The following is a 14,360-nucleotide window of genomic DNA, read 5'->3' on the forward strand; positions in this document are numbered from 1 at the left end:
TATTTTTTTTTTTGTGGTAAATATACAGTAATCTTTTTCTCATTTTAGCCTGTGCATTCTGTACTATGCATGAGTCCAGAAGCAAAGCAACCAAACAAATAAATAATTTTTGTCAAAAATTTTTTGAAATGACGTGGAGTGGATTACTTTATTGCTTGAAACATTGTGCTGACGTCACTGGTGTTCCTTAGGCATTGACCTGGAGCCTGTAATACTTGCTGTGGTATGCCGCAGGCAATGTTTGATTGCTGTTAGGGCTCCGTCTTGCGAAATTTAAAACAGCATTCTCAGTATGAGCTCTCTCTCTCTCTCTCTCTCTCTCTCTCTCTCTCTCTCAGTTTTAATGTCGTAACTTCCAGTCTCATCTTTAATTTAATCTTTGATTATCTATTTGAGGCAATAAATAGCATATATCCTGTTGAGTTGTCACACGCCTGAGAGAGAGAGAGAGAGAGAGAGAGAGAGAGAGAGAGAGAGAGAGAGACTTAGTTCTTGAAACATGAGAGAGAGGCTCAGAGATCTTGAAATATGAATGTAGGCTCAGAGGCCAGTGTACTTTTATCTCTGAATGTCTCTCTCTCTCTCTCTCTCTCTCTCCTCTCTCTCTCTCTCTTTGAAATCATTTCGTAGGTGGCAATTACTCTATCATTCATGCCACTTCACGTGACTTTTGACATACGATAATGTTCTCATATTTTGATAAGCTGCTTTCAGTTGCATTTTTTGTTTTACGTCGGAGTTGCGTAAGTTTAAAAAAACTATATATTAATGCACTCTTGATTACTCATTTATGCCGACGACAATGAATTCACTTCAGGGCGGTGTCCAGAGAATTTCCATGTAGGCCTACGTGCTTTTACTCATTTTGAAATTGAGCAAGATCCCGGTTTTATGGCCTGTCAGGCGTCACTTGATATTTGATGTAGTTTTTTTTTTTTTAGTTGATCCGGTCACTGTGCTGCGACGCTCTCACGGGTAACCTGATAGTTGAGAGAGAGAGAGAGAGAGAGAGAGAGAGTTCAACTCTAGTTTATAGATGTATTTGTCGTTGCGTTTGTCGTGCTTGCTTGCAGGTAAATACTAAGACTAAGGTTTCGTGAGAATCACATCTGGCATCTGTGAATCCGTTGTTGATAGACTCATACGGTTGTGTTGAAGAGCAACAACTGTGAAATTTTTCTGAGTACCTTTCACGTTAGAGAGAGAGAGAGACAGAATCTGTTATTTCATTTATAGAAACTAAATTTCACGTGAAAAACTTAAAATATTATTTTTTCATGTACTCGTATATAATGGCAACACAAGATTTTTTCGTCTGTGCGTTTTTTCTCCTTCTTGGAGGGAGGGAGAAAGGGAAGTACTTATAGGTGATACCCTTCTTGTTTCTATTAAGAGCTCGTGTGTTAGTGACGTCTGACATTTCTTGATGGTCACCCGTCTAGAAAGCGACAAAATCCAAAATTCTACTTCGATTTCACTCTCAGAATTACTGCCACCAAACTGAGTCGGCCTTGAACACAGTAGCATTGGCCTCTGGTCGAGAAAGACGCCGTTTGGTCTAATAAAGTTTTGTCAAGTAAAAAGTCTTGTGTGATAGTTATTCACATACGTAAAAGTGACATTTTATTAGAACCTTGTAGGTGCATTGAAAGGGCAAATGACTTTACTTCCTCTGAGCTTAACAGACCTTATCTTACAAAATTGATAATTCCCAATTTCCGGCGGTCTGTCTGTCTGTCATTCAGGAAATTGGTTTATATTGTGGTCTTGCGGCAATCGCCGACATTGCTTCTCTAAAAACTAATTTTATCCAAACCGATACGCAAGTTGTATTTCTATAGTCATATATTTTATTGTGTGTGTTTGAGAGAGAGAGAGAGAGAGAGAGAGGGTGGGGGTGCGGGTTGGGGGTAGCGTATTTTTCCCAAGTACTTAGCACTGGTGACCTTGAAAGGGTAAATTATTGTCATTATATGCCAACGCAGTATCCTAATTTGACTTGTCCTTAAATTGCCATGTGTGTAAACTATATTTGCGTAATGCCCACCGAAGCGCTGATGCAGTTGCTATTAATTTAAAACATTATCACATAATCCACATTTAAGAGTCTTAATTAACGTAACTAAAGATAGGAGTACCTTCACTTTGCTCTTAATGTCACAACAACTTTCATATGAAAGTGTTTTGGCCAGCGTTTCTATTTTAAGAAATCTGGCACAAATATTTACGAATTAGCAACTGCGGATATGATTACCAAAACATTTCCTCGTTAAATGTTCGTAGTTTTCTGCATTAAGGGACGATACACTTATTTTATTGATAATACTTAACCAAGTACATATGTCTTGTTATTATGTTATGCTAAATGGTATCCAAACACTAATAATAAACGTCAAAAAATGAAATAAAACTTCATGAAATGGCAACTCATCCAGGTGAGGTTGAGAACTGGGCTCACCTCCCACACGGTTGGTCTTGGAGAGCCGCTAATCCCAACCCCAGTTCTCTCTGTTCAAGGTTGTGATGAGCTGTTGTCCTGCATTGTGAATTTAATTATTTTCTTCTTGTAGGGTTCATGAGATATGTTAATTCAGCTGTCACGTTATAAAGGATTTTAATGGCCCTGAGAGTCTTCGTGATTGCAATTCAGTTGTCTTGTTTTTACGTGTGTCATGGGCGTTCCCTTGGTGCCTTTTATGGAATGAATCCGTTTTTATTTGGTTGTGCTGTGTTGATTTTATAGTGGTTGGTGCAAAATGAATCTGTGGTTTCCTTGGAAAATGAAATAAGTACTTGGATGTGAATGCACGTCTACAATGATGTGTGGGGTATCAGGCCTGTGGTATAGTGAAGGCTTTGTGTTTACTAATTATCATAAAGAAACCCGCCTTTAATGGAGTGTATAATAGTTTAATACAATTGTATTGAAACTTCCTGGTTATGAAAATGATTACGGTAGCGTAAGATTTACTAACTGTAGTAACTGGAATTAAATTTTTAAAAGTGTAAGCGTATTCTGAAGATAGGCCCAGCGATTTGATCGCAGTTGTGATAATTTTACTCTTTTTAGCCAAGCCTAAACAGTCCTCAGGTGAAGATAACATAGGCTAGATAAGATATCTGATTGTTATTTCCTCCAATGGCTGGGCTCAGTACCTTTAGCCCCAAATAATTGGCAGTCAATTCTTCTTTGGTTTACATCAGTCTTGTATGCTAACATGAACAAAATGATGTGTTGTAGGAACCCATATAGATAAACAGGAAGCATTGACCCTTCTTTTTCATCAGATGACCCAATAGGACCTAAATATTGACCCCAGTATGCCATTACCTTTAATTTTCTCATTGGTGCCTTCGTGAGGTTAGGGTAGGAAAGGTTAATATTGGACAAGGTTAAGGGGTTCCAGGTGGGGAGAGTCCACCTGTTCTGGTAGGGTACTGGAACCTGGATAAAGTTAGGTTAGGGTGTATCCTTGTAGTTAACCTTTGCGGCATTTGTGATAAAAGTTGAATTTCCTATGTTTGTGATATCTATGGGTTTTATAGTATATGTACATTATAACTGGCCCATTTCATGTTGGCTGTGCTCACTTGTTACATAAGAATGAGTTCTCAGTAAGGACACTGATACCTGTATTTAGTCTCAAAGTTTACAATGAGTCTGATTTGCCATGACCATCAGCATGCCTGTTTAGAGTTTGGTGTCAAGGATTTTATATGATTTTGACACGTAATTATGCTTGACAGAGAACTGTTCATTAAATTTTTTCACACAGTTTCAGGAAGGAAATTTTTATATATTAAGGAATTAATTGATCAATGGAAAACACTGGTATATGTTGGAAGGTAGAGGTATCTCTAATTATTAGTTTTAGGAAATACAATTTAGTCACCAAACCCACTGCAAATGGAGAATTTTTAATGTACTGTACATTATTGTACAGGCCTTTATTATTATTGTTAATATTATTATTGTACAAAACCTTGATGTTGAATGGAACTAGGAAGTTCATGCTCCATCTGTAAAGCAATATAAATTATTTTAAATATTTAGATGAAAGCACAGTACAGTATTTCCCTCACTATGAAATATATTTTTGTTTTTCTGAATTGGCTGTTTTTCTGAATTGACATATCTCATTGCCTTTACAGTGAAATTTTACTTTTTGCTTAATTGACATTGTGAAACAGGGGCTGTTATTATGAGTGAAATATTACTCTAGGAGAAAGTTGAAGTAGCCTAGTTGCATTTCCAAAGAATGTTTGGAAGCTTTATGAACCAGTTGAAACCACAAAGGACTAAAGAAGCTGAAGATGTTTACGGAGAATCACCTTCTCTGGGAGCAAAGTTACCTAACGGATTGAGTCTTTCCTCTGTCAGCCTCAATTCATTGAAGTCCCAGACTGCCAAAGTGTCAAGTCAGGTCCTGAGTTCTTTTAAGTCGCAGTCAAGTAAGGTTTCAAAGCTTCTGTGGAATGATGAAAGCAATGAGGCTATTGAGGAAAAGACACCTGAACAGAAAGGTCCTCCACCAACAATACTTGAACAATTGGGCTGGCCAGTCCTCAATTATCGTAAGAGCTGGCAAGCGCGTTCTGAAAGTTCAAACGGGGATGAAGAGGATATAGTGGAGAAATTTATTCGTGTTATTCAGTCTGAAGATTATGATGAGAAACCTGAGGAGACCTTTTATAATCATCCTCAGAGGGTAATTATGATGATAGTGTTGAGACATGTTTTCTCAACTTTGACTGAGGGAAAGCTTCGCTTAACTCTGGGTGAACTGCATGTGTTTTAAAGATATTGCATTTTAGGTTTTTACCTACAGTAGTTTGCCATTTAGTTTGGTAATGCTAACCCAAAAACTACATAATTGGCTCTCATCACCATAATATCATACTTTTAACAGTGCTACCTTGTCTCTCTGTATACTCTAGACTAGAGACAAGAGCTCTTAAGTAGATGCACATATAGTTATAGCCAAACATACATGACATAATTACAACAGTAGATGATATTTAAATGTGAAGTTCATATGTTAATGTTAGGCGATGTTTTTTTAAATGTATTGATTTGTAAGTACAGTGCTATATATTTCTTGGAAATATGCTACTGTACCACCCTTTCCAAATTACAGAATAGTGTATTCTTCAGTACCTGTAGTACATGTATTGGTCTCCATGTGTATTTCTTTGAATTACTGAACTGAAATGGCCTTGTGCAGAGTAATTTGTACATTTGTCTCTTTTTTTCTTTTTCCAGCGCCGCAATGATCGAGAGGAAATTCGACGTAAACTTGCTATGGGTGTGGATGATGACCAGTTCATGGAACGGCCACACCGAAAGCCTTCACTTCACTCTCGCCTTCAGAGTGGTAAGTCGAAAACAGCACTTTTTTTGCTCCCTACTCAGTAACTAAACCAATTTGGCTGATTTTCTTTAGGATCATGCATTTTGAAAAATCAATAAGGTACAACATTTTTTAAGGAAGCTTAATTCTTTAGTACAGTGTATGTAGGTTTGCTGAATTTTTAGGATGTCCAAACGTATTATATTTTGTTAGGAGCTTATTTTATATGTATCTTCATATGCAGTCGTATATCACTTACTAAAATGTAAAGCTTTTGTCATTTGTCAGCATAACTCCAGAACATGATTGTAGCTTATAAACAATTAACTTGGTGTATTTCAGAGAAGACCAACTTCATTGGGTTCTGTGTTGGAAATGAAGTCTGAATCCCTTCCTTACAGGCTTCAAAGACCAAGTTATTAGTACGAATGAAAACAGTGTTATTAGAAAATTAGGGTTGCCTAAGACTGTATGAAACATTTACTGTGGATTAGCTTACTGAATTTCTTTCAACTTTTATGAAATAGGCTTTTTTTAAAAACCCTTGCTAAAGAAAATGTTTATATTAACTGATCAACCTTGGGAATGTCCCTTTGGGTAGTTCTGTACTAATTAAAGTTCTACTAGGGGTCTCTGTAGGTAGTTCCAAGTATTGTAACCCATACTATGGGGTCTTGCAATGAGTACTGAGCACAATAAAATAATTTTTGAACTGTGCACATGAGGTTAGATAGCTAGCATTGTGGCTTAAGCCATATAGAGTATTTTTAGTCTGTTCGCAAATCCATCGTCAAGTGATTTGTTGTCAAATCTATGTGTACTTTGGCATTGTATGCTGGGAGATATATAAAAGTGCTCAGAGCCTTTGGTGAATGTTTATAGAATTTATTTAAACAATTTAAGATTATTTTTACTGGCATTCAACTCTTAGAGTTTGACATTTTCATACAGCATTCCACTGTATATACAGTAATATAGGGAAGTGTTATTGTGCATGAATTATATCTTACATTTCAGCGAAGAAATATAGGGATGCAAACCTTGGGGTATAAAATAAAATATTTGTACATATCTGACATTGGTAAAATTTAGGCTTTATAAAGCACTGAATCAGCAAATGAAAGTGCCTTAGTAAATTATTTTTTAAGTACAGTTACTAATCTACATACAGTACAGAAAAAGGAAAAATTCAAATACAGTATTGTTTAGTTCTACATTACTTTTGCCAAATTTCATTCAGTTTTTTATACTTCACTTTCTACAGAAAATTAAAATATAGTAATTACAAAGTTCTTTTAATTTTGACGTTTGAAAATTATATACATATATATAGGCTTCACTCTTTGGCTGTATACTGTACATGAACATGTATTCGGACAGGTTGTGCAGACTTATTTTTAAATATATTTTGGTTTTTTCCTAATGTAATTCATTTCCAACAGGCATGAATCTTCAGATATGTTTTATGAATGAGACTGCCAGTGACTGTGAGAGCCAGTGCTCAGACACAGAGAGTACACAGGATCGTGATGTGGAAACAGATCGCGTGTCCACAACATCTGTGAACAGCAAGGTAACTCATTAATTTAATGTTACTGAACTGCTAATTGTGTGTTTTATAAATGCTGTACAAGCAAATATATTATATATAATAGGTTAGTCAGTTTTAAGTCACATTTCATTACTGTCATACTCTACTAAAATATTCATCTGAATTAACATTGTACTGTACGCCACTATTTCAGTCATCAACGCCACAGCCAACAAGAACAAGAGCAGCGCAGTCAGAAACTGACAGAGACGCTCCTGTCGACTTCTTTGCACGCCAAGCTCAGCTTCAGGCAGAGGCTCGAATGGCACTAGCCCAGGCCAAGGAAATGGCGCGAATGCAAATGGAAATAGAGAAACAGTCTAAAAATAAATCGCCAATATCTGAAATTGTCCGGGAGAGTTTTAATAAGGTATGTATGTTTTGTCTGTACAAAACTTTTTTTTTCCTGTGTAAACTTAATTGTTGAGAACTGCATTTTCTTAAATATTTTCAGTGTACAGTATTACCATTAAGGTAAATATTATTATGATATACAGTTGTATATAATTAATTATATATCCCCAAGGTTATATAATTAATTAACTCCTCAGAGCCCCTGAACTCTACCTTGATGTGGTGATCATGAACTCAGAACTGTTTACAGTACTTAGTTAATTACTGACATTATTTTACCTGGCCAGTTTAGGAAATTTGTTATACATTTTTTTGCCATGTAAACTTTGTTTTTATAAGAGCAAGTTGATTTTAATTATTTAGCACAGCATTATAATTTTATAATATATTTTTGGTCTTGCCATTTATATTTTTATATTAGAATTTTGTTGGGTCCTGCCATTTATGTTTTGGTAACAGAAATGAAGTGTTGTAAAGTGTATAACTATTGACCATGGTTTCTTTTCAATTGTAGATTGGTGTACCATTCCCTGACAGTAAACGTCGAATCAGCCGACAAATTCTCACAGATATGAATGTTGCCCAACTTCAAGTAATTGTCAATGACCTTCACACTCAAATAGAAAGTAAGTGCATAAACAGATTTGTATTTGCATAGTAAAGAAACTTCTTACTAGTGATGGTGTACTCTTTGCAAGTGTCATCACTAATTCACACATTGATATGTTGTGAACAGTACAGTATTTATTTTTTTCTTAGTAAACAGGTTTTAATATTGTATTTTTGCTACAATTCAGTTACAGTATTCACTTGAATATATATTAAACCATTGCACATTTATCTCACCCTGTTATATTGCCATTGAAAAACTGTATCTTGATGTAGTAGCTAGTATCAGTAAAGATTCATAAAATTCTTAAAAGCCTTAGTGATAGTTTTTTTTATTTTTATGATCCACAAATACACATAATAACAAATTCAAGTCTTTCCTATCATTGAGCAAAAGCACAGTAGCTTTTTAAGGCTTCTGTACATTAATTTGCCAAAATATGTGCAGTTATCTCTCATAGCATTTAGACAAAAACCATCAAGACAAGTAATTCAAGAATAACTTTTTTAATGAGTAGTGTTTCTCTTACATGTATTGAACATTTCCTCTTTTTCAAGTGGGGACAACCTTGAACTGTTAGCCTGCTTGGGAACAATACTATAGTTTTCATTCATAATTTGTTAATAAGAGGATCTCCATTTCCATGATGCTGTCATCAGGTTGGTAGTATAACAGGATTAATACTGAAGTTCAGGCCTAACAGCACATTTGGTAGTTATTTTAAAAATGCAATCAAGAAATATCATTAAGCGTTGTTTAACAATTTCCGTTATTATGTGTTCTTGAAATTTTATGAGGCACTTTATTCCAGGTTTAAATGAAGAATTGGTGACTTACCTCATGGAACGAGATGACCTTCACATGGAACAAGATTCAATGTTGGTGGATATTGAGGATCTGACTAAACATATGTGAGTATATTTCTTCTGAGTATTTCCAGTGAAAGCAATTTTTAAGTATCCTTATATTTTCCCCAAGTTTGTTTGATAATATAAGAGCTGTTGAAGAACATCACAGTAAGTACTGTACTCTAACCCGTTGGGACTGTCATTGGGTTACTTTTGGCTGATTATTAAACCACTAAATAATGAGAGGAACCATTTTAATTGGACGCCTTATCCTCTCTGAGAACCATATTTTAATTTCTTCCTCTATGAGAAATCAGTGTCAATATTCTTCTTTGAACATAAAGAGAGAGAACACGTTTGAAGACCTAGACTCCTCAGAAATCAAACACAAGTATCTGGCCTATTGAGCAAAGGAGATGTTAATGTATAAAGTTTTGTGTACAATGCAAGAATAGACTTATTAACCAAGTTTACTTCTTACCTTTCATCCGCTCTCTTTGGGTCTAGCTACCTGGTTTTCAAACTCCTCTCACTTTACCTCCAAATTATTTAATACAGCATAAGGATTCCCTCTGGCCAGCTCTTTGGCAGTCACAGAATGTGACTCAGTAGTCTTCGTAAGCCACATTAAATTATAAGTAATAAATGTTAAGTGGTATCAACACAGTGAATCACCTAGAACTGAATGTTGAGTGTGGCAAGTAAACTTCTTGCGCAGGGCACTTAGGACGTTTAGCCTGCTATTAGTCATCCATCCCTTCTCTCTCTTCCCACTTTGGCTCTCCAACCTCTTTAACTCTTCCTTGCTCTGATTTTCACGCTATTTGAAAGGTCCTTCATTGGTGGGGACTCTAGAATTGTGGCTTTATGAGCTCCTCATTTAATTTATAATCAAATAGTTTTGGACATTTAATGAATTAGTATGAAGTGTCTTTATAGCTCAGTCTCCAAAGTGGACTTTATAATAGTAAGATTGAATTAAAAATTTCCTCAAAAAAGAAGAAAATCATTGATATTTTGTAACTGACATTATTACCTGAGTAGTTGTGAAACAAGGGATACTGTACATTGTATTTAGTCATACAGTATTTTTTTTTATTTTTTCTTACTTTTAGTAGTCTTGGTTGAGTTAGTTAGTTATTGATTTGTTTAACCAGAGAACTCTTTTATATATGAAAAGGAGGCTTGGTTGAAAAGGCCATAAATTAAGGAAGCATGATTTTTAATGTAGAACTACAGTTGCTGTTAAATATTTGTAGTTTTATCAACTTGTTCTATTAATTGTTTACAATTTTGAGACCATTTTATAATGCCAAGTCACTTTGTATTTACATACATATGTCAGATTCACTTTATCCCATTTTTCTCTTTTTTTTTTCACTGCAGTGGTGCAAAGGAATTAAGTTTACGAGAACCCATAGAAGGCCAAGACACCCCTAAAATTACTCCGTTGTCAACGCCGCCATCAAGAACTAAATCCAACTCAAGATTAAAAAGTATAGTTAAGAAGTGATGATAAGGATTAAGCAAAAGAAACAGACACGCAAAGGGTTAAGATAGTCATGGTTAGTATTATTAGATTGCTGTCTTTACTTTTAAAATCTATTTGAATTCCTCCCGTGTTATTTTACAGGGTCTTAAGAGAGAAGTTTTGCATTTGCAAATTATTTTTATTATGTAATCAATTGACTGACATATCATTTCAGTTGTATTATCTCATTTTATATGCAGTATATCAGTACTGAATTAAAACTTCTGTATACAAGTTCTGTATGTGTAAAAGATACACATATGTGGATTGACATTATAGACTATTCATCCATACAGTTAAGTTATTGTAGTGGAAATGCCTCCTGCGAACAAAGTGTATGAAACTGCAATTGTATAGTTGTGAAAATTCTGTGAATTCCATACAGAAGCAGTTTTACCATTTGTTTTAACCTAACATAGATTATGATAATCATGAATGATTCTGTAGGTTTCTAGACAGATGTGATACTCTTTGTTTTGGTTTGTAAGTGAAAGTAGAGCAAACTTTTCCTTTGTTCAGGCAGATTTTTTTGAAATACCTATTTCTGTAATGTCATACTAGTAGCTGTGTCAGGTCTGACAAGTTTTTAAAAATTCTAGTAACTTCAGTACTGGAGAGCTTCTATTGTTTGCATCAACTAGCAAGTGTAAATCTAAATTTTCATAATTTTTTTCATATTTGGTAGAAAGTCCTTTGAATAGCAGTGTGATCTGATCACCCTGAAAGCCTAGTAGTTTCAGACGAATACAGTACAATTTTGTTGCACAGAACAAATCTTGTTTATGGGTTTAAAGCTCATTTCCTATTTTGATATAGTATTGTACAATACTCCACTTTGCATTGTAGAACAGACCTTTTTCTTAATATATACATAGGACAGTTGGTTTACATTATGGTTTGAATAAAAATTGTATTTCAAATTAAAGTAGGTAGGTAACATAGGACATTTCATATTAGTTCTTTATCAAGGGGTTTGAGGGTATTTGCTGCATTTTGATTTGAATGATTTAATTAAGTACTGCATTGCAGTTTTTTCCACATTACCCTGCTGTTTTTTATTATAATTTTTCACATTTTTGTTGGCTCTTTTTAGAAATGTAAAATTTTTAAACAATGTTGGATTATGGTTTAATTTTTGCAAAAAACTTTTATTTAAGAGTCAACGTTGGTATACTGTATTGTTAGAAAATGCTGTGAAGTTTTCTTTCTAAATTTAGGTAATAAAGTTGAACTTTCACCAAAAGCTTTGTGATTAAGCTCAAATTTTTTTGTATAATTTCAAAAAACGTAACTGAGTTGACATGATGTTTGGGATTGACAAGCTCTCGAGCAGTGTTAAGACATGAAATAGGAATAAGATTTTCACCCAAGTTGTCATTGACAAGAAGTTCCCAACACTTGCCTTTCAGTCTTGAGGACTTTATAAAAAGAAAAAGTTCTATAACCCTCTGAAGTCTCTTCTCTTTTCCATTTTATCGAATTTCTTTTTACTAGAGATTGCTCGTTCATTGAGATTGCCATTTCATTCCTGTTGGCTACTTGACTTATGCAGGAGAAAAAATTTTGGGGCGTTTTCAACATTGTTGGTTTATTTTGATGACCAACATAACTTTCTAATGAGATGTCTTAATTTGGTAGCATCTCCAAGTAACTTAGTGTGTATGTATGTTTGTGTGTCTGTGATCCAAAGGTATCTTATTGCCTGTATCTGTCCATTTACTGTAATTATATCTTAAGCGAAACTTGTATCTCAGCAGCGACAGGAGTTGCAGGTGACTATAGGATTTAATCGAAGGGACGAGTGTGAATATTATATGCAGAGTTATAAATATATTTATCTTTTCTTACTGTGCAAATATGACCCTGGCCAACTTGTTAGTCCATGTTTAAAGATCTCTTTCAAATTCTAATACAACTTCGGTAGTTCTGTATGCTGGCTGTATACTGTCCTTGTAATGCTGTATCCACAGAAGTATAACTGGATTTGATTTTGTAGCTCAAAGGGAGAATGTATACCTAATCTTCTGTGAGTTGCCAAATGGATCTTCATTCATGGGTTTACATGTTGAATTGGTTATAAGTTGCAGTTTAACTTAATGAATAGAATATATATAAATATATATGGTTTGCAGCTAGACTTTTCTTTTTATTTTGCATTTGTGAGTAATCCCAATAGTAGACCAAACTCTTCATAAGACAGTGTAATGTTGAGGCTGCAGAAGTTTTCATGGGAGTCTTTCTTGCATTCCTTGTTGGCAGATCATATATTAGATGTGCTTCTTTAATAATGAGGGTGAATTTACACTCCTCATAATTAGGTGCATGAATCCAAGATGTATAACATAGCATACAACCACTAGATACATAGTCCCTTCATCAGTGCAGTAGGAAACTGTTGTGTGGCCTGGCATCTTTCCAAGGATTTTATTATAACTTCAAAGGCTTGAAAATCCTACTTAGACTGTAATCTCTTGTAGGCTACAAAAGGAAAAATTGTCACTTTATTTCAACTGTGTAGCTTGCTGCATTCTTGAATGTCTGCAATTGATATTAATCATGTAAACTGTTCCTCGAATTGTAATTGAAGTCTAGTTTAGTTCATTGAAGTATTTTTTATTATGATTTCTATGTTCATTGATGTTTACCTGGTATTAATGCCATTATGAAATATTGTCTGTTGAAAAGTTGTTTATCAGTAGCCCAGTCTTCCACAGAGAGTACAAGTAGACAGTGTTTCAGAGGTTGCATTATTTTCTCCGTTGAACCTTGGAAGATGAAGAAGGCTTAAGTGTTCCACAGCACAAAGTCTCTCTAGGTAATTATAATTGGGACTCACTCATTGCAGTGGTGTTTTAGGTTATGTATGTTTAAGAATTTTGCTCGAAATTATTCTAAAGGTGCACATTTATCATAATTATCTTGTAGATAAATAATGTAAAAAGGGGCTTACAATTATTACAGTTGAATTGGCAGTTAATGTTTTTCATATCTCTTCATATGATAGTTATAACCAAAGAACAAAGTTTTTAAGGTTTGTTGGTATATCTTTGATGAACTCATTGACCATGTTGGGGAAAAGGACTCATTCTTTTTGAGCTAATTGAATCTTAATATGTAAAAAAAATCACCATGGTAGCTTCTATTAAAATGAGTTTTCTATTAAGATCCTGAGTACCCCAAGTGCTGGTAAAGCTTTTATGATATTTGAATTGTTTGCTAAATTGAATGCTGTACATATGTTTCAAATAAAATTCCACACGAATATTTCACTGCTGCTGCTTTATCCTGTTCTTTTGTGTTATGTGTAATAAAATTGTGATCCTTGTTCACTGTAATATTACAAAAACTGCCAAATTTTTTCATTTGCATTTTTTTTAGGTACGTAAACAATAGCCTTTCACACATGGAGTATTCTTCTACATAGTCAGTACACTGGCCTGTGTACTGACTAAATAAGGGTGGTACCCAGGTGGAGGTGGGGGGGAGGGGATGCCCATTTTCACCCAGCCAGCATTAACCATTGTCCTTTCAGCCCGTATTCAGAATGAAAAGCTGAAGGGAAAACAAAGTGGTGTGAACAAGGTTATCTCCAATATGAAAGGCTAGTTATAACTGGGAAAATACAATTACTTTTAAAAATTTGGCATTTATTCTTACAGGGGTACCAACACCATGCCATTCATATATGGAGACTCGCTACTTACAAGGGAGGTAGTACCTGCAGCTAGGACTGAGCATCCTTGTGGGAGGAGCAGAGTGTAACTACGGGGAAAAAAATACCAGTTGAAGCATTGCCAAAGGAGTCACTTCCAAACTTCCAAAATGGCAGGAAGAAATTTGAACGATCCTCCTCTGGAGACAAAGGCACTTCCCTACCAGTCGATCAGGACGTTAAACCTTCTCCAAACACCATACAAACTGTGGCTTTGGCAACAAGCCCAGGAAACGCCTCTTTTGAGTATACCTGAAGATCAGCTCTGTATGAGAGACAGAGGGTTTGTTGCTGTCACCTCCCTAGGACATTTCTCTTGCTGGGAGTGAAAGAAGCTCCAAAATTGCTGTGCCAATGTGGTCT

At 35.0% G+C, this 14,360-nt stretch overlaps 1 protein-coding gene across 13 annotated transcripts in view; it reads left to right on the plus strand.

The window, feature by feature from the left end:
* The window catches only part of Schip1 (Schwannomin interacting protein 1), a 459,616-nt gene extending 446,067 nt beyond the window's left edge, over positions 1-13,549 (plus strand). For all 13 annotated transcript variants that reach the window (XM_067100968.1, XM_067100970.1, XM_067100974.1 and 10 more), the window contains 6 exons: positions 5,264-5,375; positions 6,794-6,924; positions 7,097-7,312; positions 7,811-7,922; positions 8,718-8,817; positions 10,141-13,549. In XM_067100968.1, the coding sequence (XP_066957069.1) occupies positions 5,264-5,375; positions 6,794-6,924; positions 7,097-7,312; positions 7,811-7,922; positions 8,718-8,817; positions 10,141-10,267 (798 nt within the window). In that variant the 3' untranslated portion in view covers positions 10,268-13,549. The remainder of the gene's footprint in view (positions 1-5,263; positions 5,376-6,793; positions 6,925-7,096; positions 7,313-7,810; positions 7,923-8,717; positions 8,818-10,140) is intronic.
* The last annotated feature ends 811 nt before the right edge of the window (positions 13,550-14,360 follow it).

This window comes from Macrobrachium rosenbergii, chromosome 56 (genome assembly GCF_040412425.1).
Source record: "Macrobrachium rosenbergii isolate ZJJX-2024 chromosome 56, ASM4041242v1, whole genome shotgun sequence".
In the NCBI taxonomy this organism is placed as follows: Eukaryota; Metazoa; Arthropoda; class Malacostraca; order Decapoda; family Palaemonidae; genus Macrobrachium; species Macrobrachium rosenbergii.